The sequence below is a fragment of the Cottoperca gobio genome, chromosome 6, assembly GCF_900634415.1.
Source record: "Cottoperca gobio chromosome 6, fCotGob3.1, whole genome shotgun sequence".
NCBI lineage: Eukaryota > Metazoa > Chordata > Actinopteri > Perciformes > Bovichtidae > Cottoperca > Cottoperca gobio.
In genome coordinates this window covers 16,763,595-16,790,958 of record NC_041360.1, presented here as the reverse complement: position 1 = coordinate 16,790,958, position 27,364 = coordinate 16,763,595, and the positions used below count along the sequence as shown (strand labels likewise).

General features: G+C 40.5%; 4 protein-coding genes across 10 annotated transcripts; 3 read left to right on the top strand and 1 right to left on the bottom strand.

Annotated features, from left to right (window-relative positions):
• The first annotated feature begins 863 nt into the window (after positions 1-863).
• On the top strand, positions 864-9,560 carry LOC115009396 (proprotein convertase subtilisin/kexin type 5-like). The gene is made up of 9 exons (XM_029433357.1): positions 864-1,041; positions 2,880-3,083; positions 3,162-3,230; positions 3,397-3,439; positions 6,090-6,235; positions 7,142-7,336; positions 8,963-9,049; positions 9,138-9,337; positions 9,442-9,560. The coding sequence occupies exons 1-8, from the start codon at positions 864-866 to the stop codon at positions 9,281-9,283; spliced, it is 1,068 nt and encodes a 355-aa protein (XP_029289217.1). The 3' UTR covers positions 9,284-9,337; positions 9,442-9,560.
• LOC115009989 (proprotein convertase subtilisin/kexin type 5-like) lies at positions 9,450-13,751 on the top strand. Its single transcript, XM_029434354.1, has 8 exons — positions 9,450-9,665; positions 9,789-10,031; positions 10,532-10,777; positions 11,270-11,465; positions 11,731-11,936; positions 12,084-12,184; positions 12,768-12,939; positions 13,022-13,751. The coding sequence occupies exons 1-8, from the start codon at positions 9,560-9,562 to the stop codon at positions 13,402-13,404; spliced, it is 1,653 nt and encodes a 550-aa protein (XP_029290214.1). The 5' UTR covers positions 9,450-9,559; the 3' UTR covers positions 13,405-13,751.
• Positions 13,752-14,020: 269 nt separating this feature from the next.
• gcnt3 (glucosaminyl (N-acetyl) transferase 3, mucin type) lies at positions 14,021-15,351 on the top strand. Its single transcript, XM_029434350.1, is given in 3 exon segments — positions 14,021-14,320; positions 14,322-14,741; positions 14,743-15,351. Coding segments are annotated over 3 exon segments (1,278 nt in total). The 5' UTR covers positions 14,021-14,056; the 3' UTR covers positions 15,337-15,351.
• Positions 15,352-15,844: 493 nt separating this feature from the next.
• Positions 15,845-27,349, bottom strand: bnip2 (BCL2 interacting protein 2). Of its 7 annotated transcripts, none has more exons than XM_029433949.1 (12): positions 26,297-27,349; positions 22,611-22,706; positions 22,448-22,515; positions 21,820-21,996; positions 20,201-20,383; positions 19,943-20,045; positions 19,729-19,860; positions 19,526-19,612; positions 19,335-19,433; positions 18,173-18,229; positions 17,581-17,608; positions 15,845-16,573 (listed from the first exon to the last, which is right to left on the bottom strand). In XM_029433949.1, the coding sequence occupies exons 1-11, from the start codon at positions 26,611-26,613 to the stop codon at positions 17,596-17,598; spliced, it is 1,332 nt and encodes a 443-aa protein (XP_029289809.1). In that variant the 5' UTR covers positions 26,614-27,349; the 3' UTR covers positions 15,845-16,573; positions 17,581-17,595. The 7 variants fall into 7 exon arrangements, with proteins under 7 accessions (XP_029289809.1, XP_029289811.1, XP_029289805.1 ...); XM_029433951.1 differs by having other exon boundaries at positions 18,194-18,229; XM_029433945.1 differs by lacking the exon at positions 17,581-17,608.
• Positions 27,350-27,364: the final 15 nt, after the last annotated feature.

The following is a 27,364-nucleotide window of genomic DNA, read 5'->3' as shown; positions in this document are numbered from 1 at the left end:
ATGAATGTATCACTGAGGTTTGGACTACAATGAACGGCAAGACTGTTGACACTGTAACATCATTTAATGTAATAGTAATTACACAATATTCTTTCGACAAGCAATACTGTCAGTAAAAAAGTGGCCTTTAAAACAAGAAAAGTCGCCTATGAATTGTGTTTTCTTATTTGTTTCAAGATTCAAGTTTTCCCTTTAGCCTTTAAAACACAATTTTAAATCTGAAAACTACTATAAATATATACATTCATATCTTAACTAGCTATAACAGTATTACCTGTATCTAAATCTCTAATGTTACCGTTGAGTGACCGGTGGTGTATGTATGTAAGGGTAGCCAAACCTGTGGACACCTATTTTATTTTGTATTTATAGAAATCAGACTCCAACTACCTAATATCCGGTTTTAAACTTCTAATCTTATATTTAACGTTATCGTAGTTAGGACTAGCCATCGACATTTAGTACCTAGCAGTTAATTGTGTCTATCAGGTATTTTGGTTGGTCAGGTGTTTGTCAAGCTTTGAAAACGGAACACTCAATTTCAAGGTTTTGTGAAATGATGTATTATTTTGATGTAAGGGCTAGTCACTGTAATTTGTCTATCTCTATCTATTGTGACACAGGAACTGGGTTGCTCTCCTTTTCTTCTTAGGATCATTTACTAAATGTTGACCGCAGTCCAGGCTCATTGTCCAGTGCTTCACTTGAGCGAACTGGTCCTGCAAGTTATTTCTGGGCTGGTGTCACAGAGCCCCGTATCATCGATCTGCCAGCGTACCTGCTGCACGGACACTGCGTCTTTAGAGACACTCCTGACCGATTGTGCTTTTTCTCACTTCCAGTGAAAGTCCTCGGGAACAGCCATGCGGTCCGTCACCGCGTGTCTGATCTTTTTCTACTGTGTCGGATTTATTGAATGTAAACCCTCATCGCCCTGTCCGAGCGGACAGTTTCTGCTGAAGAGCCAGTGTGTCCTCTGCCATCCCACCTGCTCCGAGTGCTACGGACATGAGCTGTTTGAATGCACTACCTGTGGAGTTGGTGAGTAAAATCCCCTTTAAACGCAGCATACAATCATGGATGTTTTTCCCAAAGGAAAACAGCGAATCATATATGTATTAAACCTTTTGTTTCCCTCGGAATACGTTGCCCTTTATCTATCCTAAGAATGGTTTAATAAAAGTTGTGTTTTATATAGCCTAGTTCTACAAGGACAACAAATAAATCACCACCAGCTAAACAAAGGCTTCATCGAAGTTAGACAATATCCTTGCCATCATATGTCGGCATTTCTCATAATTTAAGCGTTAGCTGTGGATATGCGATCAGGACATTGCCATTGGCCGATGTAATTTCTCTGTTTTGATTTATTGTATTTGTTTGGCTCCACAGAAGCCTGATTAAAAACAAAGCCATGTCACAGACTCAGTAATCCATCTGAAAGGGAGGTGGAGTTTTCTTTTCAAAGCAGCACTATGTAATGGTTACCAAAGCAAATTTGGATAAAGGCTTTTGAATTAGAGGAGGGGCATTCAGCTCTGGTTGACCATTTACCCTGTTAAACAGTCAGAGATTGGCTGTGGAACTTTTTCAGTCACAGGGGCACCTTTTGAAATAGGTAAGAAATGAAGGTGTGATCATTTTTCTCCCGAACTTTCACAGTGTAATCTGATCATGTTAGAATGGGGCCTTTGTTAATCAGAGGGAAAGGAAAAAAATATCCCCTTGGGCTAGAAGTATTACAGTCCACTGGGCTTAACCTCCAAGACCTGCAAGTCTTTCTCCCTCTTTCCCTCACACACAACCGTTTCTTTTAATATATACATTTGGACAGTGTCACTATAATGCATTACAGTTGTTACCATATTCCAATGTACATTGCTGTTATGGTATTTTTGTTGTGTAGACTTTAATGTAGGCTACAGTAGTTTGCATTTGATCCGAGTACGTATATTTGTGTGACGTTCTTTCTGATCATCAAAGCCAAATACTTTTTCCCCCCTCTCCTCATGCTCTGTGGTTTGTTGTCGTACGGAAGTCAAATTTGTATTTGCGTGTTGAGTCTCTGGGAAGTGCAATGGCTAGGAAGGCAGCAGCAGCAGCAGCTTGTGGCCCCTATCCTCCCTGTCTCACACATCTTCTGTGCAGCACTGAGCAGATGAGACAATGCTGTGTAACTCAGCTGCTTCCAGAGAGGCCTCAGGTGCCACAGCTATGCTAGTGGCAGGTGGCAGAGTATTAATCATTAGGGCCAACAGAAGACTGTGTCTCTGCCCACAGCTCTGATCTCTTCTCTCCCTCTGATTGCCCTTGTTTACATTAGTTGGAGCATCATCAGTCATGAAGTGATCTCAGACTGTGATCTGTCATTTGCAGGCCTGCAGTCAACATCCTGGGCTGCAGCTATTAGTTCATGATGTTGTTCATCGCTTTGCCGTCCATTTGTCCGGCTACTATTTTCAGTTTTTATTAAATATGGATGTGTAACGAAATGTATGAATCCTCAGTTCCCTCATTGGCACTGATTCACTCATTGGCATGACATCGCTCTCCTTTCAATCAAACAGTCTTGATCTCTTTTGCAGTATTTGTTGATGCTGTAATGCACTGAAGGCCTTGAACTTTCACACTGTTGGCAGCATGTCTTTTCATCTTTTATTCATTCCATGTTATTGTTGGGCCTATTTGGCTCCACCTTTTCTATTTATTATGAGAAGCTCATTGATTTTCACTTACAGAAGAATACAGATTTTTGGAAAAAGAATTTCCTGGCAGGAGTCCGTATAGCTAATAGCAACTTCATCAGAGAAAATAGAGTATGCTTTATGTTAACAAGTCCCCTGTGTCCTCCTCCTCCTCCTCCTCCTCCTCCTCCTCAGATGAAGATGGACAGGAACGTTTCCTCCACCAAGGTCGCTGTCGGACACACTGCCCCCGGGGACTCTATCCTGACAGGGGTCACTATGCCTGTCTGCCCTGCATAGCCAATTGTGAACTCTGCACAGATGGCAACATATGTGCAAAATGTCGGGAACACTACAAACTCCAGAATGGGGTCTGCCAAACGGCCTCCTGCAACACAGGTAAATGTAAATCAGTTTCTGAGTTGGCTGCAGCTTGAGAGAAAGACATTCAGTCTCATGATGCTGGGTGTGTTTCAGGGCAGGTGCAGGACCCTGATACAGGAGAGTGCATTGACTGTGAGATGGGCTGCAAAACATGTTCCACAGGTAAGTCACACATGCATGCTGGCTCAAGCCTACAACACCATACAGTTCCCTCCATTCTGTTAAGTGCATCGGCTGTGTATTTTTAAACACTTGTTATAATGGTGCACAATGCAGGTTGCGTTTCCCTATGAATTTGAATAAATCACATTTTCTCATTTTTACACAGAGGACCCTGAGATCTGCAACAGCTGTGTGGAAGGTTACTTTCTGTGAGTGTTCTTTTCTTCGCTTTCTGTAATTATCTTTTAATAAGTGGACTTTTCTGTCCTCCTATATCAAATGCTTTCTCAGGTATTGTTTTTAGATAGCTAGCTATCATTTCATATTATTATTTTTTATTATTATACATTAATTGTTATTTCATATATTTTTTTGATTAATTTAACTGTAAAACTTGCAATTAATTGACAAATCGTATGATTGATAAAATGTACTAAAATATTAAACTATCATAAACTGGATCCGGATATATTTAGGCGTTTCTGCTTTAAAATTAACATACAATATTCATGCATTATCAAAATGGTTGCTGATAATTTCAGCACTATTTAATAGAGTAAAATTAATTTAGTCTTTTTTTTTTTTACGTACAATTGACATCATTTTGCATGGTGCCATGATTTATTCATACATTCTTTCAGTGGTTTTAAATTATGGACATTAAATATGCTGCCAAGAAATAGTTAACCTCAAAATGACTTTGGAATTCTTTATATTTGCATAAAGAGTCGGGTTAAATCAATATGCGGTATGTGGGTTGATATACCGTACCATTTTGTAAATTCTGTTTATTATTCTTCTCGCCACAAGGAACTACATTTCACCTGTATATCTGTTTACACCAGATTATCACTTGGACGCACTGTGTGACAGGTTACAGAGGTAGAACAGACCTTCAGTTGTGTATCCCCCCCCCCTGCCCCCCCCTGCCCCGGGTTTAGGCCTCCTGGTATTGTGTGAGTCGGGTTACCTTCCATTCCATCATACGTCGTTACCTGAGCCTTGGTTTGAGCACAGAAGAGTGGTCTGCTTCACAGAGATACTTAGCAGAGTGTGTTTTTATGTTATGTGTGTGAAGGAGAGCAGAAGAGAGAGGAAGTATAAGTGCACAGCCTGTATCAGCTGAGATTATATAGGGTGCACCATCTTGACTTCACTGACTGCTCGTGTGAATCACAGCGGAGGAGGGTTGAAGGAAAACCCGCCGCTTCACTGCACTCACCTCCTCTTACCGCCGTTACATGGGTTCAATGAGATACTCTTCTTCTGTGAATCTACTTGTGTAACGTTTACTTTAATAGCCATGGTTTTTTTTAGAGATTGAGGCAAACACGAATAAAAGAGACCCTATAGAGCATGAGGCAATCAAGAACTGCAGGAAGAGCCTCGCTGTGATAGATTGTGACAGTTTCCAGCACTTCAAATTCCACTACTGAGGTTTTGCTGGTGGTAATGAAAAATGTTTAGGTCAGACAGCTTTGGCACAATTGAAGACTGTGGAGCCAGTGTTATTCTCGCATAAAACACTGCTATTGAAAAGAGTCACAGCGTGATGGATGGATGGTATTCATTGACATTTATCTTCCTCTCTATGGAACTAAGCGGAGCTAAACCAAGACATTGCTGTGATTCCCTCTCTATATGGTTTTTACTGTTTATTTACTCAAGCTTCTCTAACTTTAGGGACTTCCTACAGCATATGTTCACTTCATTCTAACTCATTTGAGCTGTTAAAGCCCTAAACTTAAAAGTTGCTTTGGAAATGCTGGTGAGCTCTCCTGGAATGGATAGTCTAATATTTGCACAGAGGGATTCTTAAACATCCTGCAGATTCTTAAGTAGCGTACTGTTTCCAGGCTAGAGACGGGGCTCGGTCTGCGCCAGCTGCTATTGTGAGTGAGTTGATGGATGCAGTGTGGCGTCTCCAGCTGTTCCTTCTCAAACAACCACAGCATCCTAGCACCAGATCCACGGCAACGCAGCAGGAAGTGCAGCATAGGCTGTGAGTGGTCAGATTCTCTCACGTAGGGAGGTGGCAGCAGAGGATGGTGTACTATATAAGTCAGTGGCTTATTGCTGTTTTAGCTTGTTTCTTGTTTCATTTCATGTAAAGTCTGTAAAGTAGGAGTCGTTCTTGCTTTAATGTTTTATGTGTGACATCTTTGCAACTTAATATCTCAGCTCCTTTTAGGCTAATTTATTTTTTAGGACAGCCATCTCATGTTTATTAGCTCAGTTAGGCCTCGAAGGAATGATGGGACAGGTTAATGACAGAAATCTCCTCGTGCCTCTGGGCTACAAATAAAACACCAATTAACTTTTTGCCTTTTTAAGAAGAGAATAGAACCGTGATAAGCTTGAAGAAAAGAAGCCTACATTATGTTTTGGTCTCTGTTTGCCATCCTTACTGATGTTTGACTGAGTGCAGCTTTTGACCGAGGACTGCGTTGAAGGCTACAATACAGCTGCAGGTGTGCTGTGGACTGACACAGTGCATGTTTTGCCTCTTGCATGTGGCTTGTTTAGTCTTTTCTCTGGTTTCAGTTCATCTATCCTCAGACTCATCTATGTGGGCAAAGCCCGCCTGCAGCTACACCATTCTTCATTGACTGTAAAGCTTTGAACGGGCCATTAAATCACAATAGTTTCCATCAGGTCTTTGATATTTCAATAGTTCTGCATGTTTGCTTTAGAAAAAAGAGCCTCCTTTTGTTAAATAACTGTGACGGCCAGTTTTATTTAACCCTTTATTGACCAACTTCACTCACATAAAACCAAGCCTAGTTTTAGACAAATAGTTTGTTAATTTTTATGGATTAGTTTGAATGTTTTTTTTATTGTTATCCTTCTCTTTTACAGCTTCAGACACCAGTGTCGCAGACATTGCCCCCAGAGCACCTATGAGGACTGGGGCAGCGGTGTGTGTCTGTCCTGCCCAGCACCATGCACAGATTGCAGGAGTAACACACGCTGCCTCGCCTGCCAGCCTGGTTACTTTCTCAATGGTACTAGTAGCAAAAAAAAGATAATTTCTGCCTGTATTTAGTTTAATACTATTATACTAAAAGGATTAAAATGACCCTTTTTTCCTACACAGTTCTAGTAGAGTTCAGGCTTAATATACTCTTCCATCACTGTGCATGTGAGAGCGATCAATCATCCTTCTTAAAGACCAATGACGACACTCTTGAGTCTTCATTTGGATTGCAAATCATGTCCGTGTCAGCGAATCTGTAACATGAGATATGCAAATGTTTGGTTTATGCAAATGAGGAATTAGGATTGTGTTGTTAGGTCGTGTTCTCTGTGGGCATCACAGTAAACGCTTTGAGATTGTGAGCAGAGCCTGTAGCTATTTTATTTAATTTATTTGAATTATTTAGCAAGCACACAACAACGCTATCATTTTTTTTTAACATGAACAGGTACATATGTCATGGGTGGAGGTGTGTATGAAGTTGTCGTTATCTGCATCTGTACAACCAACCAAATGATCTGTCTGTTCGGATAGCAGGCTGGAGGTGGGCGTGGTTTATACAGGAAGTGGTGTTAAAGAATAAAATACAGTGATCGCATTTCAATAGGCCTATTGTAAAATGTGTAGTAAATGCCACGACTAGTTAGTGAAATCAAAGTCTTATACTGCAAAAAGAATGGCCATTTTTAAATGGTGGCCATCCACAATGATACGAGTCGATTTAAAGAAACCTAACTAACCCCCCCAAACTAGCAACAAGAAAGTTCGAGGTAGAATAAATCTATTTCCATTGCATTATTTGTGCTTTCCCGAAAAACAGATTTGGATTGGGGTACATATATTGTCTCTGCCATATATATTTAAAGACCAATATTTGCTGATAGAGATGAAGTGCTGTACTAGAAAATAATTTCACTTCCTCTGTGCTTCTCAGGAGGTGATTGTATTAAACAGTGCCCACCGCAGACCTTCAGTGACTCCAGTGGGTGGCTCTGCCAGTCTTGCCACGGCTCCTGCCAGACATGTCACGGGCCTCGGTCAACCGACTGTAACCTGTGTCTTGGTGGGAACCCTCCTCTACACGGGCAGTGCCCTCTGGTTAACTGCCCATTGGGACAGTACTTTGACGGTAAGAGGAACAACCATAGCGAGGCCTCATTTGATTGACTTATCAGAGACATGGTGAAAGCAAAGTGATTAAGGTACCGTATGAAATATGAGTATCAGGCAGTGGGGTCAGAGATTACACTGAATAACATCACACTTGACTAGTTGATTCCCTGTTGGAAATAAGTGCTCCTGTTGGAGGTCAGTACAGTGTCCCAGGAATTTGGAGGGTTTCAGTGTCTTGTAAGGACACGTTCACATGGTGGATGTCTGCCGCTGAGACGGGGGCTTGAACTCTGCTGAAGGACCTCTAGGTTGAAGGACGATCTCCACCTCACTATATCACCCTGCCGCACATGTACCGCGTCACCTTTCGTTCAAGACCCATTTTACTGGAGCTGTTTCAAAAGGCTTCTCTGCCTCAAGCACAGGGCTCTTCAACTGCTTCCCCTTTAGTGTCTCTGTCAACAGCATTGGAATATAACACCCCGTTGTTATGAACCATGCAGGGTAATCATGCTGATCATTTACGTTTCTGCCTCATTGGTTTGATTGTCCCCGTGTGGATCAGTCAGTCTGACGTTCATTGTCAAGAGCTCTTGTAATTTAGACAACTAACTACTTTTCCTTTTTATTTTATTTTTTAAATCGGATGATTTTGTAACCGAACGATGTGTTGCATTACAAGTAAAACTGAGTTTTATGTTTGTAACATAGAGTATTTAAAAAAAATCTTGAATATGCCTTTACATGTAATCCTTATACCCTGAATCTAGTGTTAGCCACATACAGTATAGTGTAAGGATTGCATGCAAACATTGATTGTAATCATGCATTAGTAGACATTAGTATGTCAGCAGTAAGCCCTCCTAAACATAGTGTGTCATCATTTTTCGTGTAACTGACCATTAGGAAACATTTCTCACACACTAACCTTCATTTTAAACCTGTCGTAGCAGTGATCCAGGAGGTGTTAGACTCCGACAATAGAAGGTAACATGTTGCAGGTTTCATGAACACCAACCGCATCCATCATTTGTCCCTAAGCAGATGTACAGTTTAGTATGCCTCCCTCTGGTGGTAACGGAGGGTAAAGCAGACGATTGTCATGTTTCTGTGCTCAGTTGCTCAGGTCAACAGGATTTGATACCTCTGTCAGTGGTGGAAAGTAACTAAGTACATTTACTCAGGTACTGTACTTAAGTGCAATTAAAAGGTACTTTACTTGATTATTTGCATTTAATGCTACTACACTATTTACTACTACTGCACTACATTTCAGAGATAAATATTGTACTTTTTACTCCACTACATTTATTTAATAGATTTAGTCAGATTTATAATGAAACATACATATCAACTAATAAATGATGATATATTATATTATAGGTTAGGCTACCCAGCAGTTTTAAAGTAAATTAAATTAGTCCCACAACATTAAAGTGATGAACACATTAATGCATCAATAATTATTATCCAGTAATAATAACATTCCTAAATGAATACTTTTACTTTTGGTACTTAAGGTATATTGTGACGCCATACTTTGGAATGCAGAACTTTTGCTTGTAACATTTCAATATCTTGTATTGCTACTTTTAAGTTATTGTATGATATATGGCTACTCTGTTTATTGTTTTAATTTTAGGGAAATACAGTGAATGCCTCGCATGTGATGCATCCTGTAAGACCTGCTTTGGCCCTCAAGCACTGGATTGTTCTACTTGTTTCAAAGGTACGAATATGAACTCTCTTCGATCATGACGTTGAAACATTATCCCAGTTCGTTCTGTGCATCGTGTGTGTGCGTTTGTGTGTCACAGGAATTTTCTTGGGTCAGGACAGTTCTTGTGTAGCGCAGTGTCCATCTGGCTCCTACGCAAACTCTGCCACTCAGTTGTGTGAGGACTGCTCACCAAACTGCGAGGCCTGCGTGGACACCAGTGATAACTGCATCAGCTGTTCCTAAAGGCAGCTATAAACTCTTTCTCCACCAGGGGAGGTGCTGGTCAAATTGCCCAGAGTAAGCAGTTGGATAAGCTTAGCAGTAGAATGAAGAACAACCCTTTATAATGATGGTGTGATCTTGTTTAAAGCATTTTTCTCTTTATGCCTTAACAATTTCAGAGGATTCTTTGAGACAGCAGAGGGGTCATGTGAAGCCTGTGATAGCTCCTGTTTGTCATGTGATGGGATCAAGTCCCAGTGTCTGTCCTGTGCTGATGGACACTACTTGGAGATTGGTATGTGTAGACTCAACTGTTCACTGCGGACATATCCTGCAGATGATGGCACCTGCAGACGCTGTTCTCCCCACTGTGACGTTTGCTCAGATGACAGGACCTGTTTCAGTGAGTTATTGGCCTGTGTGGGCAGCTAAAATACTCCCAAGTGGTTGACATTTAAAAAGAATAATTGCAAGACATTGTATCACCGCAAAACAACTTTAGCACCCTGCCTCAATATCATTTCAGAATGCAGTTTCCTCTACCTGATGCTGAACGGTGTGTGTAAGGCTAGTTGTCCCATGGGCTATTATGAGGACATGGAGGAGGGCCGCTGTGGCCAGTGCCACCCGACCTGTGACAGTTGTTCAGGGCCCCTGGCAGACGACTGCGAGACCTGCTCCACGTTTAGCCCCAAACTCTATAAGGGCGCGTGCTCCAAAGACTGCCCCACTGGTACTTACTATGAAACTGAAGCTATGGAATGCCAAGGTGAGCCTCTCAATACATAGATGTGACTTGATTAGATTGTTAAGCCGTGTTGATTATGCAGCGTAACATACTGCCCTTTTTAAATGTTAGCCTGCTGTCATTGTTTATGTACAGGGGCATCTCACCTATGGGGACTTTTCTTTAAATGGTCAACGTATCACCTTTTTAAGATATAGAAAGTATTTTTGTGTGGCTCATAACATAAAAAAAAGAACAGAAAGGACTTTTGACTGGTACATACACAACAAACATAGCCATCAGGATTGGGGATTGTGACCATAATTCAGACCCTGGAAGGTGTTAAAGGAGAGAGAAACGTCTTTACATAAACCATATCTGAAGTGATAGATATGAAAGAGAGCACACTTTGCCAGACAGTTTTGTGGAATAGAAATCCAGCATAACAGGAAGATAGTGCTTTGGCTTGTAAGGGTTTAATATAACTGGCTCAGTCATGTGACATTTCACTGACACAGTCTCATTTCTTTGACTATGTGAAGAGTGCCACCAGACTTGTATCAGCTGCTCCGGCTCAGACCCAAACCAGTGCACCCAGTGCGAGAAGGGACTTGTGCTGGATCCAAACACATTGTTGTGCGGCGTGACAGGTGACACAGACTGCCCACCAAGGACCTACCTACACGACGACCGGTTCACCTGCATGGGTTGCCACCGGCACTGTTACTCTTGTGAGGGGCCGAACAACGATGAATGCCAGACCTGTGCCGTCCCCAAATACCTTCATAGTGAGCATAATCCACCAATGATCAACTGCATACTGAACGGGTTGAGTGTTAAGTAAACGTTCATTTATTATGGAACCATATAACGGAGCGATGGCTGAGAGTGTTTCACAATTTTAGTCAGGCTTAAACCGATGCATGTTATTGATCAACAACAACAACAACAGCTGGATAGATTGATGATGGCAGCATACATCAAAGACTGCATGTATATGTGCTCACTTAAAATGAAAAATCCTTTTTAGGAATAACAATTAGAACAATTTAGAAAAACATAACGTTATTGACAAACCTTATTTCAAAAATGCATTTTTTTGCATTTGTAAATCGATTTTAAGAAGAAAACAAATCACCATTCTTATTTGAATACGTTTTTACCCTCAAATCTACAGGTGCCAAAAAAGTGTTTGGATGAATAAACGAGTAATAAAGAGTGAATGAGTGTGAACCAATGAATTGGGAATGGAATATATTCTCTGTGTACTTTCTTTCCAGACAGCAGCTGTGTGATTGAGTGCCCGGCTGGTACATACGACACAAAGCAGGAGGCTGACGGAGCAGAGCTGGGGCTCTGTTTGCCTTGTGATCACGCCTGTTCCACCTGCACTGCATCATCGCCTAAAGACTGCCTCGCTTGCTCTCCAGGACACCTGCGTCTCCTCCAACTCTGTGTCACTCATTGTCCAACAGGGTACAAAGTGACAGTTCCATCATTGTCTTGAAATATTTGCTTTGTTATAAAAACACAACCTTTAGTCATATTCTGTTGACTTTCTCCCCTCCCAAAAAACAAAGAGCATGTCCAGTGTGGTATTTGCAGAGCCATGATCCAATTTAAAACTTCTGAACCTCTGAATACTTTTATAATATTCCACAAATAGAGACTTCCTTGTAAATCCTAAATGATGTCTGCATGTCTGACTTGTTAATATTGATAACTTCATGCATTTCTTCAGGTATTATAGAGAGGGCTCCCACTGCGAGAAATGTGACCAGTCCTGTGAGCTGTGTACAGGAGCCGGACCTGAGTCCTGCAGGGCCTGTGCACCTCCTCTTCTGGAGCTGCAAGGCACTAAGCTGTGTGTCGAGCACTGCCCTCACCGCTTTTATCGGCTCAATGACGTCTGCAAACAGTGCCACACCAGTTGTCGTACATGCACAGGTACAAGATGCAATGTATTTAATAACCGAGATAGTTGTGATTTCTCAACGATTGTATCTCGTCTACTTACTGTAAGTCAATATCCTTCCCATGTGTCAATATTTAACTTCTACGCAAGGTCTCAGATCACGAGTGTGTGTTTTACAGATGCCTCGCCTCAGGGATGTGTGACGTGCGACTGGGGCAGCACTTTAAAAGATAAAGTCTGCTATCCACGTTGTGAGGAGGGCCGATACTTTTCAGAAAAGGTGTGCTTCTAGATACGAGCCATGTACCGTATTACTTTATTATTTTATGGAAAAAGAGAAGTACTTCCCTCTTATTACAAAGCAGTCACTTTTCACTATATCAGCAACTACTATACATAGTGACAGTTAGTGTACTGTGGTTGTTTTATCCATAAATGAGAATCCTTTGTGTGCTTTTTAAATTAATTTGCCTTAAAGTAAATAATTAAGGCCATGATGACATTTTATGTCAATGAGCTTCCTCATTCCTCATTCCTCACAGTTTTGGTTGATATTTGTTGTGTTTGCTTGAGTTGCCAGGACGCCTAAATGCCTAATCAAATATTAACTAATGACATTTTTTGATTGTTACTCAGTTAATAATTAATATTTAATGCTTTAAAGAAATGTATAATATGTCAACGTTTGTAGACGGATACTGCAACTCAGAACAACAGATCACTGATGTCAATACAATTCACATTTGTAGGTTTTCCCTCTCTGTTCCAAACAGCCCACATTGTTGACTGGCCTAATGTCTACAGCTAACAAAAAAATCTTCAATGTGCCCAGTACAATCATTTGTGAAATTGTACCATCGTAGGAAACCTGTGAGCCGTGTGACGGCTCGTGTAGACATTGCACTGGCCCCAGACCTGACCAGTGTTTGACTTGTCACCGGGATTTTGCTCTTCATGCCGTGGAGAGCCGCTGTGCCCGCTGCTGTCAGGCTGGAGGGAATGACACTGATTGCTGTGTTTGTGACAGCCGCTCAGGTAGAGACCCTGCCTACCGTAAGAAATATAGGATTGTTTGGAATGCGGCCATCTACTAAAGGCAGATTTGTTTTTGTTCTAGCTCTGTGTGTGGAGGCCCCCCAACCCAAGTCAGGAGACAATCAGGCAACAGACCTGAATATGACGTCTGCAGCTCTGAAGCACACCTCAGCTGGCTTGCCTATCGCCCTTCTGCTCGCACTGGGTTTGGCTCTGGCTGTGTTTGCCTTGGTCAAGGCCCATGCCAGGAAGAGGCTTTGCTGGGGCCAAAGCTATGAGAGACTGAGCGGCAGCGCCAGCATCAACATGCCCCACGGTGTTCCAGAGCCGGACAGTGGAGACGAGGTGGACGTGGTGTACACCAGTAGAGGTGGATCAGTGTATCGACGCTACAGTTTTATCCATGAGCAGGACACGCATGCAGACCAGGAAGTGGATGAGAGCACATGTCTCAATCAATCTTAGATGAAGCCAGAGCCAACTGTTATCTGAAGAATGTATAGTTGATACTCACAATATCAAGACAGGTGAATTCAAAAATAGTATAGTTAATGTTTAGAAGAGAATGTAGTGGTATTTTGCTTTGGTATGTTGCTGACCCTACAGTGCCTCTACCTGTATAATGCACATTCTTAGATGAGGCACTTGTGAGTAAACAGTGGAAGAAATACTTGTATGTGTATGTGACTTTTTCTTTTTATGACTTTATATTGAATAAGTATTTGTTAAACAGTAAAATCATCATGTATAAGAATTTAACTGCGTGGTTTGTTGTAAATAGAAATTTAAATGAAATAAAATCTTTTCTACCTGATGCCCTTTTGTACACCTTGAAACCTACATTATGTGCACCTGTCTTATTTTAAACCAGAGTATCATAAAATGATATAGAAATGCCAACAGTATGTGTACCATGCATGATTACAACTCTTACAATACTTTGTTCAAACAATTCACATCCTATTTAGGAACTATCGTGTAGTTTGCGCAACAAATTCCCGCCACACCTTAGTTTGACACACGTACTTAGGGGGCTGATTCAGCTTGTGTGTGCACATTACCAGTAACAAGAGAAGTAAGAGAACCTTCCCGGTGTTGTAGTTACTCGAGCAAGGGAATGGCTTATTCAAGGTTGTTGATCATCCAGATGTTGAGGACCCTCTCTCTCATCCTTATGGGTATGTTCCTTTATTTTGTCCTTTGGGAAACAGACTTGAAAAGGCAGCCGCCGTTGCCTGATCTCAGAATACCACCGCAGTTTTCTATTGACCTGCCTGGCTGCTCGGCTATCATCAGTGGAAACATAAATGGCAGGAACAGAGAACTACAAGTGCTTCTGGCATCCAGGAAAAGAAATCATCCTTTATCTGAGGACTTCTATCCTTAATGTGACAAAGGACTGTCCATCTTACATTGAAAAGAGAGGTTTCATTACAGAGCCTCTCAGTGAAGAGGAGGAGGATTTTCCCATTGCCTACTCCATGGTGATCCATGATAAGATCGAGATGTTTGAGCGACTTCTAAGAGCTATTTACACTCCTCAGAACATCTACTGTGTGCACGTGGACCAGAAATCCTCTGAAGACTATTTTAAGGGTGTGCGGGCAATTGTTTCCTGCTTTCCTAATGTGTTTGTAGCAAGTAAATTAGAAAGAGTGGTATATGCCTCATGGTCCCGAGTGCAAGCTGATTTGAACTGCATGAAAGATCTGCAGAACTCGCATGTCCAGTGGAGGTACCTGCTCAACACCTGCGGGACAGACTTCCCCATCAAAACCAATGGGGAGATGGTTCAGGCACTGAAAGGCCTTAACTGGGAGAAACAGCATGGAGAGTGAGGCCACCAATAGCTACAAGATAAGCCGCTGGCAGTATCATTACAATGTAACTAACACCGTCAGCAGGACAAATGTGAAGAAAACTCCCCCACCCATTGACAGCCCCATGTTCATGGGAAATGCTTACTTTGTAGTGACAAGAGCGTTTGTGAAACATGTGCTGCAGGACCGAGAGGTTCAGCAACTTCTGGAGTGGGAGAGGGACACGTACAGCCCCGATGAGCACTTGTGGGCCACTCTGCAGAGGATGCACCATGTTCCCGGATCACTGCCTGCCAACATCAAGTATGATGAGTCAGACATGCATGCCCTCGCTCGCGTGGTGAAGTGGAGCTATTTAGCAGGAGATATGAAAAATGGAGCACCGTACTATCCTTGCACTGGTGCTTACAGAAGAGCAGTTTGTGTGTACGGAGCTGGAGACCTCCTGTGGCTCCTTAAACAACAGCAACTCTTTGCAAATAAGTTTGATCCTGAAGTTGATGATACTGCTATTAGATGTATGGAGTCTGTTCTGCGTTTTAAAGCAGCAGGCTATGACCCACTGTTAACAGATTAATATTCTGACATTTTAAAAGGCTTGTAATCATTTGAAATTGATATAATGTATTAAGGTTACATTACGCTACTTAATACAGATAAATATTATTGAAAGCATATTAATGTATTCTATATTATATTGTCAATGTTTCTACTGAAATATTTTTGTATTCTTTATTAGTTTTCAAAATGTTATCTATCTTTCAATGGATTTCGTTCTTTGAAAGTAGCCTGTGTCTGCTAATATTTTGTAATATTTAATTTCTTATAATATTCATTGCATTTGTATATCATGGTCAGATATATATTCCTCTAAATGATTTCAATGAAATCTATTTATATTGCCATCTAGTGGATTCTAAGTGGAAGAGATTACCTATAGCGAGCCAATTTGCTGATAATCATTTGAATTGCGTCAAACACCCTTGGTGTTTGGTCATTATATACTTTAAGTGCTGCTAATTATATCTTGTTACGACTGCAAAACTGCTACTAAATGGAATAAAAAAAATCATACAAAACAATGATGTGGATCCATGACTTTACTTGGAGGAAATGTTACATTTAAGACCTACATCTTTGCTTCTGATTGTTGCTCTCACTAATGTTCCCCCTTCACAACTCAGAAGGGCACTTTCAAGTGAAGTGCAAATTAAAAAAACAACTTTATTTTCCGCAGGCAGGATTTTGATAGAAAACGTCAGCAGTGAAAAGTGAAAAAGGTGCCTTCAAAACGTGTTCAATGAAATGCCACTCAACGGGTCGGAGACCTAAAATGCAGTTTAAAATCAGAGCAACCATAAAAATATATTAATTTCTCTCCTTTGTCACCTTTTGAATATAAATATACATTTAAATGTAATAAAGCAGAACATGCACCAAATATTTGTAACAGAGTGCCTTAAATAACGTGTAGATACACCAGTAACTAAGAAACCCCAATAAGCTAACTTTGACATGATATATGGGCAGTAAAAAAAAAAAAGAAAGACTAAAAACATTTCATACAGCATGTGGAAGAACGCTGAAGATCTAGCTATAAAAAGTTCCACGATGTAACAGGCAGCATAGTTTCAAAAAGGCACTTTCTTGATGCAAACAAGTCTTCAGTCACGTCGCCCAGAACATAAACATACGAGTGGCTCTTGGAAACATCCTCCGTCGTTCTCTTCCGCCGCTTCTTGCAGTGCGAGCAGGGTCACTCTGGAACAGCAGCAGCTGCGATCTCCACTTTGCCGTGCATGTCCTGGTCGATTCTGCAGACACATTCAACACACGTGTGACTGTGATGGCCTCTCATCTAACACGGCTCACATAACTGATGATCAAAGTAACAACAGGCTACTGCTCCAAAACACACTTCATATAATCACATTCTGAAATGTGATTATTGCCTTTACACCATTACAAAAAGGGACTTAGTGCGAGAGAATATTACAATTGTTGTGTTACTTACCAGACTTATGTTTTGCATACAAATGAATGCCTAAGATTATCCATGTTTTTTTTTTCTTCTTCTAGTGAAAGCATTTTAAATATCTGGGTAATACAAACCACCAATATCAGTTGTATTAATACAAGGTTCTTACTTCCCTTGAAACCTTGCAAGACAAATGCACTAATGTGTACTCGTAGTCTGTGCTGCAGAAGACCAAAATCCATGTCGGGGCACAGACTGCTTTCATTATCTGCAGCGCACACTGCACATAGTCGTAGATGTCGTGCAAATAAGAAAATGTATAGAGTTTGCGCAATCTTTGCAAACCTGTGAAACAATCTTTTACAATCCATAGGTCGTGTCTTAAGTGCAAACTTTGTGATTAAAATGTGCAATTGTTGTTGAGACCGTCAGGAAGAACTCCACGGCAACGCGTCCGGTTTAATGCATTCGTCTTGCAAGTTTGTTAATCAGCTTAGAAAACTCATGCACCGAACAACAGAAGTGCAATTAATCGTGGCGGTGTTGTATGTACAATACTTTGTTTCATATTTCTTTTCAACATATCTGCAAATTAATAACCTCACATTCTCTACGGAAGATTTCTGTGTGCGTGAGCAAGGCTGGCAAAGGTTTGTGGCGGTAACTAAACATCGGCAGGAAGTGTGTGTGCAAAGAGCTGTGAGAGTGGACAAAGCAGAGTGTTCAGTGAGAGCTTGTTACTGATGAGAACCATGTGAGGAAGTGCAACCACAAAACCACAGTGACTAGGACAAGCTACTTCCCTGTAGCTCCACCCAGTTGTACAAACATGAACAAACTTACCCAACATCAACCACATCAAATCCTGAACCTGGATTTTTTTTTTTTTTTTAAAGACACATGCAAAGTAAGTGCTACTTGATGCCCCAAGTTTAATATCAGAAAGCAGCAATGCAATCATTTACCTCAAAACTCTTCTAACTTGTTCTTGACATAAATCAATAAAGACAGTACCGTGGGTATAAAATGGGCTACAAAAAAAAAAAAGGTACATGATACATACAGATAGCTGATATTATTTTGAGGCAATAAATAGAACATGTTTAATAAGAATTGACTTTGAAATGAACTTCACAGATTTGGCTCAGAAATGGGATTTAGTTGGTTAAACATTCACCAAGCCACCTAATTTTGGAAACCAATCAAACAGCTTCTCAGGCTGCTTTTAAGGGATCGTCCTAAATCTACTGAGAGGGAAACGTGGGACATTTTGGGAGGAAAGCTGTCGATTTTGGTCGGAACAGCAAATCATCCGACGACATACACGCGGGACAGAGTGACGTGTATTGTTGCATTTCTGAAAGCCAACGGATCATTTCGTTGTTAGTTTTGTGAAATGCAAAAAGTAAAAAGAAAAAGAAAAGCTGAGACTGACCCTGGGTGAAAGTGCATATACCTTTTACGGCTTTTCCTATTTTTTTCGTCGTCAAACCTTAAGAGGGGGGGTAGGGAAATGGAGTTAAGGAAAGGAGAATTACACAGCCAACAGCAACCAGACATCCAAAAGATCAAAAACATTTGATAAGATGAGAAGTATTTGCACTGAAGTCTTTTCAAATGCCCACCTCAGGTTAAGCCAAAAATACAGCATGAGCCATTTCTCAGCATGACCTCACTATTGATATACGTCAGTTAACTGATATATGAAATATCAGTTCACACAAGGAAATGACAAATTCTTTGATAGCTGTTCATATAAGGAAAGAAATATCGAGATGCCATTTCTTTCAGTAACGTTGAGACTTGTGCACAAGGCTATATAATGCTCTAAATGTACATTTTACAAAAGAAAATGTGTAGATATTTTTAGACTTTGGATCTCTTCTCCATCTGAATACATATAGTTCTTACGGCAGACAGTGTCCACCATTTAGAAAAATGCCTAAATCCTAACTGGGATTATTAGGGTTTTGAACGAAGATGAGTTGTGCTAAAATTCAAGTGAGTCAGTCTCATAAGCACCGACATCTTGTCTACACGAGCCACACAGGAAAAGCAAAATGTTACTGTGGCACCACCTAGAGATGAAATGTAACCAAAGTTTGCAGAGAACAAAGAGCATTAGCAGAATACCTACTAGAATTTGGGAAACAATTAAAAAGGGGGGAAAAGCAAGGCACTTCAAAAAGGAGTTATGTTTGTTTTACCAATTGTTGAATATATAAAGTATGCTAGGGATTGGATGGAATCGGTAAAAGGAAAGAAATGGAAGATGACCTCTACTGATTTTTTATTTAATAATACAAGTGAGCAGCCATGTATTGCTCCATTGCACAGCTGTTTTATCTGCCATCACCAGGTCCATTTCATGTGGAAACAAAAACAGTCTTGATTCCACCCTCAACCGAGTACCGCCCTGATATGTAAACATATAACATGTCAATGTTTACTTAAGCATTAGCATTGACCATTAAAACCGTATAGAATAAAACTCAGAGGGCCAAATACTGGAATTTCTGTTATGGCCTTGGATTTATTTTTATTAGCTCGCAGACACAATACAAATGTGAAAATCTGTTTGAGTGGAGCATACTTACTGTTTGATACATTCTGGTATGGACACATACTCCATTGGAACAAGTTCTGCGAGGTCCGTCAAGCTGAACACGTACTTGATTTTCTGTGTAAATTTGGAGCTGTGAAAAGAAGCAGGAAATGTCAGAATGTAAAAGGTCACTGGAGAAGATCTTCATTTCATTATTCTAGCGACCTCAAATGTTAAAGTTACCTTATGAAAGGTTTTGTGAGTGCCAGCAGCGTGCGAATAAACCAAGAGGGATGAACAATTATCAAAGACTTCAAGTTCTTCCTTAACCTGAACAAAGAGTGAGATTTTTAAATCACATAGAACACATGATATTCTTGGGATTGGCCTGACGCTCCGATTGTAAAAAGTACTTGTCTTTGAGTGTCGCGGTCGCTCAGACTCACCTCCTATCAATCTGCTGATAACACTTTCGGAGCCAGCCGACAGTTGGCATCTTTTTCCGAGAGGTCGCCCCATTCAAATACACGATCATATAGTTCTCGGCGACCAAAAGCTCCAGCGTGCCGATGACGTACCTGCAGGAACCGGGAAGATTCCATTAGCACTGGTCCTGAGATGTTCGCTCACAAAGCCAGTGGAAATCAAAGAAACACTCACTTGAATAAATTGTCCATGATGTATCTGTAGTTTGGTTGACTGCTTTCAGGCATAAAGCACACAGCGAACACAATTATGGCATTCAAACCGTCTCCATAGTAACCTACAGTGAAAAATCAAACATGAGAAATTGATGTTTTCAGTAAGAAAATCACTAGTTTCATTGTCTAATGTTTTCATATAATGAATAAACAGACAATATAATACAGCTTGTTCATCAAGGAACATAGACACATTTCACAATGCAATGCCACTGACCTCCATGGCTGATTACCCTCTTGTAAGGTTCGATGGCCTTCATGTCCACTCTGTGTTCCTGGTCTCCGATAAGAAACACCCTCCAGCGTCGACCCTCCTCCCTCTCCTCCGAGGCGGATAACTCCTCGACTGACTCCACGCCCTTCTGTAGGACTTCTGTGGTTTTGGGCTTGGGGAGATCGTCTAAAGAAGAGGAGGCGTTTTAAACCCACAGCTTGGACGCTACACCCACAATGGATACGAGCGCTGTCTGATGTCAAATGAGATCTGTTTTGATGTAATCTTCTAATGTTTAGATCACGCAATTATTTAGAATTAAAACATTTCAAATCACATGCATTTTGATCAATGCACATTAACAGGTGCATTATTGTTTCTGCTTTTGAATCTCGACAGCATGCTTTCTCTCTGAATCAACACCAACAATCACATCTCAACTTCTATGACTCCCTTTCACATGAGGTCAACATTTATAATTACCCGATACAACTTCCTGGGAGAAACCCTATTATTGTTCCCTGCATGAGAAATAAATGTGTCAAACAGACTTTGGTGCATCTTTGGTAGGATATATAGCTGAGTGATCAAGTAAAGTGTTCAAATTATCAATAATGTGAAGCATGCAACAAGCAGAATTAAAACAGGTGAAACGCATCCAACGCACTTTTATGAGGATTTCTGTGAGCGGCTCATTTTGGTAAAATACCAACACATGGATCGGTTTCTTCTTTCGAGCACTGTATGATACACATATACACATTTAGCCTAGATGTTTATGAAATCATCTACCAAAACCCATAATTTAAGAGGTAATTTGCCAAATGTAATGTTTCTCCAACTAAAGTCTACATATATTCGCCACACATTTTTATTATGCTAACATGTATTACTTATTGTGTCATTTCCTTCATTGTGGGCCATGTTGTAACGTATGACACACTGACTAAAGCAGCACATGTAAGCAAAAGTTAAAATGGCTCATATGTGATCACTGCAGTATTACTGTGCAGATTGAACTCAACAGACAAGTTGCTCCTGATCGTTTCCTCGAACGCAGGAACATTTCAAGGGAAGGAAAAATGACATGCACATAAACAATAATTTAAAAGTGAAGTGTATGAAACACGAAACCTCCCCATGATTTTTGAACAACTGAAGACAGAACAAAATCTGGACAATACGAGTTGATTGACTCATGGTTGGCAGAACAAAATGGAGGCTGACCAAGAGACCTTACCACAAGGAAGAGAGAAACCTGTTGCTGGCCTGCAGCCTGTTTCCAGACTGAGAATGGAAACAATTCTTCCAAGTGAAAAAGAAGAAGGCAGCAGTGCGGAAACACAAGAACAACAAAGCACATTTTAACTACACTTAAGGCAGTCATTTGCTTTTGCGTTACAAGCCAACAGAGAAAGAAGGGCAAGTCTTTTCATAAATAAATTACACAGCTCCAAACTTCGTCTGGGTCCAATTTGAAGGCCTCTTTGCACCTCACACTTCATCAAGTCAATCTAAACGTTACTCTTTCAGTGTTACTAATACAAACTGGACCCAGCGGGGCTAAATGATACTAAGTACTGACAGTTAATCATTGTCCTCTCATGATATAAAGGTCTTACCTTCCCATTCAAACTCATTGCTGTTGTCTGAAGGTGTGTCTATGTCATCGAGGTCCAGCTCTGTACTTTCATCGAACTCATCAGAGAGAAGGGAACCTTCACTGCGGTCGAGTGTAAGACTGATGTCCGGAGCGGCAAGCTTCTTCTTTGCCTTCTTGCCACGGTCCATTGCATAGCCTAGGGTAGATGACAAATCATCAGTGGTTATATTGGATGTAAAAACTATTAAACTCATTTTGTTTTTTTAAATAAGGTAGGTTCTGAAATCTATTACAATACTTTAGTTTAGCAAAAGCTAATATGAGGCTTCTCGTTACAAAAATCAAGCAGTATCTTCCAACAGTACAGTCTTTCACTACAATATTCCCTCTCAGGCGTGTACTGAAAAGAAAATGTTGTTAGATACCCTTTTGTGTTGGTTAACTCAGATTGCTGAGGCCTGATATTAGTTTCGGCTGAACTTAAGAATCCATTTTTGAACAACAATTAACAGGAATGATTATAGTGACTAATAACTCTCTGAACATACACATGGGCATGTGGGTTTTAGGATAGACTGTGATAAAAATGTGAACATGTCCTTTAATATTATTAAGCAATGCATCGTTAACTGTTTTGTTTTAATTACCAGGGTCTATCTCTTCAGAGGTTCCTGCGAAAATCTCATCTTCAAGCTCCTCTTCCTCAGGTAGGGGCCTAACAATCAAACAGCAGGTGATCATGCTTTCAGTAAGGTTCATGTGACTGATGATCCATATGTGATTAACAACGTTATGAGTGATTGACAATACCTTGGAAAGTCCTCATCCTGCCACTCTTCCTTAAGTTCAACTCCTTCCATTCTTAGACGAGCTTCTGTTGTGGCGACTGACTCTTGGCGCTCCAGGCTGGGAATGAAAACACAAAAAGGTTATAACATCTTTTATGTTTAATGTTCTCTAATTGCTAAATTGATCTCTTGTACTACAAATGTAGCATGATCCAGAGCAGGGCCAGCAGAGATAATCCGTGAAAAACAAAACACATAATGAGTTGTCTGAGATCGGCTGCTTGTGACTTGTACAATACTCAAAGGATTATGGGGGAAACACAGAACAGGAGTCAAAGGCAATTTTTGGTCTTGGGTTAATACGTCAGCAACTAAAACAAAGTTAGTTATGGATAGTGATGGAACGCCACAGGATATTAGATCCACTTCACTAAAATTGCACACAAGCAAATAAATATACACTCTTAAAACAAGGGGGGGATATTTATGTTCAGAATCAGTTAGGGTATGATGAGAAAATGCAACACAATACTGGATACAAGTTGATTTGATTTTAAAGGATTCCATGGAGCAAAACAAAGAATCAAGTTCACTGACAACTTTTTCACTAACACCCAAAATGAATAGGCTACAGCTTACTCCTCAATGTTCATTACCAAAAGGTTGCAATGCATACGACATGACAGATGAACAAATAACATGAAATTAAACATGTTCGGTGCCACTTTTGCAACATTTCACAAAGGCCATTTGTAGCTACACAGCTGGACATACATTAAGTGCAATTTTGAACACATAACCAAAGTTTGGAGGGGAAAAGGTCCCTTTGGCTTTTAGGAGTAACCTTGAACTTTTAATACTTACTATATGATAAAGAGTAATAACAGGTTTCTATGTGCTGTGGTTAAGCCCGCCTGTTACTTAGCACCATAGCATTACATCAAGCCAGTGAAAACCCTGCTTGTGTTAATATGCAAAGCGGTACGTTCCTCAGTCCTTAAAAAGGTGACATGGGCTCAATACCTTTTTTCAACAAACCAAATACTTTGATATGTTTTACCAGCTACTGGACAGGTGCTTTGTGTTACAGCGCTTATCAATACATATCACATTCCTGCATGTTGATCGAGAATCTCCTTGAGAGTTTCAGCTTGCAACATAATCAGATCACTGGCTTCATGAAAAGCTTACAAGCTTGTATTAAGGGCTTAGTTTATAAACCATGAGGCTACTCACTAATGCTGACCATGGTCTCTTGCACCTTTGCTGTACAGAGCTCCCTTTGATGCATTAATCACATATACGACTGTATTGTGCTCCCAGATAGAAAAGCATTCTGGGCATTTGGTACTAAATGTTTCAAAAAGTTTAGCTCTTTGCTTATGTATAGTGCTAATGCTCACATTACATTTAAAATCCAACTGAGAGGTTCTGTAGAGGCGCCGCAGGAATGTGGTTTCCTTAAAGGAAACCAATGAAATCAAAGTGCACTGAAGACAAGCTTCATTAGGGAGTCTAATGGAATAGATGAATGACAGTTGAATGTACGTTTAAATATGATAATAATAATAATAATAATAATAATAATAATAATAATAATAATAATAATAATAATAATAATAATAATAAAACACTTAGTGGCGAGTTGAATTAAGGTTTGATCAAGATGTTTAATGATTAATTATTTTTCATGGTCATGCTTTCAGGAATATTATTTGTCAACATCTTTGCAATATGGATTATTTTCTTCATCTATACCTTTTCTTGCAGCATCAACCCCTATATACTGTTATTACATCCCATCTTTATGATGAAAAGGGAGGGTAACTATTACTATAACAAGCCTGAGCACCGACCAACAGTCTGTGAGGATCCTATCCAAACTGTAAAGACCATTATTATTATTACGCTTTTTATTTGTAGTCTTTGAGCTTATTTTTTGGGGTGCTTAGAATGCTTGAAATTGTATACACGCGTCAGAGTGCGGGAAATAGATATCTGATTTGGGTTGTGGGCCTGGCAAATCGGCTAAGCCACGCCCCTTAACACTTTCCACGTAAAAGCCCCCAATTTTAACTTTCACATAGTTGTATGAAATTTGGTAGAGAATGTATAATCTGGAGACATACAAAAAAGCTTCTTGGAGTTATACCGTGAACGCAACAGGAAGTCAGCCATTTTAAATGAGCAATATTTGGGCCGATTTTTCGCATTTTACAAACTCCTTCTACCAGATTTAATCCAATTGACTTCTAATTTATTCAGCACCATCTAAAAGACCATAACGATGAAAAGTTAACAAGCACTTGCCAACACACTTACCATGGCGTGGCTGCCATTCTTAGCGCCACCTACTGGCGACAGGAAGTTGCTGTAAATGGACTATAGCTGTATTTAAACAAACTCCTCCAAAAGAAATGTTTATTCCACTACAAATTTAGTCAGTACCATCTAAAGACCTTGAGGATGAAAAGTCAGCAAAATCTTACGGTTTCATTGAACGCCCTCGACGTGGCATGGCGCCCATTTTATACAATTCGCCATGAAACAGGAAGTTGGTGCAACTCCAATGTACAATCGTCTAATTATCTAAAGATTTCACATGCATGATAAAGATCCAGCCCTGAGGATATCTGGATAACATGCGTGAATGTGCGAGGGCCAATTCATCACTGCCGATTTAGTGTAATTAGTTCCCTTACAGCAAAACAGTGCAAACTGGTTGGAACCACCGCAAGAAAGCCTTGAGTTCCTCTGGCAAAGACCTGCTTACAAAAGACTCTATTATAGGCTAATCTGTCTCTGTCATATCAGAGTGGTCTATTTTGGCTTCAGTGAATCAAATGTACAATTATTATGTCAATAAAGTTGTGGGTATTTATATAAGAGGGTGTAAAAGGCAGAAGCAAAATATATAGCAACGTGTTATCCTTTCAAACACAGATCAAAACAGTGGGCATTTCCAGACGATTAATACTGTTTGTCAAATGTCAGCTAAATGATGCTCTGTGCATGTAGTGTTGCTCAGCTGTCCGCAGATGTTGCTTACTAATAACCTACAGAGGGCTTGAGACAATGACAGTTACACCAATGCAATATCATGCCATCTAAAAAAAATAGCCATACAAATATAGTACATTCAGAAAGCTAATAGTTTCCCCTTTTTTGTTTAGATTGTGCCAGAGATTGTGATTTTACTCTATTGTAACTTGCCATATTAGGGTTAGGACAAAAAAGGTGAGATTGTACAAGTATTTCTGTTATTTTGTCCACCACCTCTACAATGTTCTGGAAATAAATGCTATATCAACTTCTAGCTTCTACTTTTCTGAACAAGCTACAAACACAGGAATGTCATAAGGTTTGGAAGGAAGATGTCCTTCTCTTTTTAGTAGTAATGCCTGTTTGTAGGGTAAGCATTTATTTAGAAAAAATACTATAAAATATAAATGTTTGAAAGAAATTATAGGGTGTGCCCGTTATTAGTTTAACAATATTGGCCCTTTTTTGTTTTGGTACTGGATAGCCTCTGGCCTTTTAAATCCAATACACTGGAAAACCTTTACAGAACTTGAATATGGGCAGTCATCTGGCTCATGTGCTAGTCTGGAATAACAGTATTCTTGCAATGGAGAGAGAAAACAAGGAACTAACTAATATTTAGAGGGCCAACATGTAGGCCAAACATAAGAATGTACATATAGAGACCTTCCAATGGGTCCAGGTGGCGAGCGTGGCTGGGGAAGGCTCACTGGGGTAGAGCTTCTTGCTCCCGGCTGTTCCTGCTCATTGTCTGGAGTTGTCCTTTCCTGTGGCGTACCTCTTGTTTTGGTAAGACTCTCTTGAAGTACCTCTTCGCCATTTTCGACTGTAGAAGCTGTGCTATTTTCTAATTCGTCTAATTCCTCCTCATCACATTCTCCAGACACTCCAGAAGATGAGGGACTAGACGTCTGTCCGTTTCCCAGCTCCTCATGAGTCTTCCTGGGTGTGACAAAATCTGGGCTGCTTTTGTTCAAATTCATATCACCTACACCCTTCAGCACCGCTGCTCAGTTTGTCCTGTTCACTAGAACCGCTAGAGCGGATCAGAGTGAAAGAGTCCGAAAATGAAAAGTTGAAACACCGGTTTGCTAGTTAACCTAAATCAGTCCGAGAGAGAGTGAATCTGACTTGCACAATTTCCTCAAAAGTTTGTGGCTAGCGTGCTAGCTCTCGTCCGCTATACAGTTAGCCAGGAGGACTGTTGTTGACAGTTAGCTATGCCAACTAACAGCTATCTTATTGACCAAATAGTGTTAAATGTCACACAGGGTGCACAGATAGTCAACTTTCCTAAATGCGTCACAGTGCGTAAGCTCGGGAGACCAACAAATATGTTAGCTTTGCATAAGCAGCGGAGCGCAGTGGACCTACTTATCAATTTCCTCCCTTCCTTCCTACAAGTCAGAATGTTCTCCTGCGAACGTTACGTTAGTCACGCTAACGTTAGCATATGCGCTAGTCAGCTAGCTAACTAATTTGGCCACAGCAAAAGACTAGCTAATGTTGTCAACTTAACACCAGCATTAATTAATAAAGCCAGTGGTAAACTACGACACAGCCCTAGGACAACAGTTTCATGGGTCCATGTAAAGTATAAAGTCAGTATCCGCTAAATGAAATAGCCGGTAACGGTAGAAGACGGTTGTTTGCTAACTATCCGGAGCGTTCTGTTGTTTAGTTTCCAGCTAACGTTAGAGGTAGCGAGCGTGCCATGGAGTTGCCAGGTTTCCT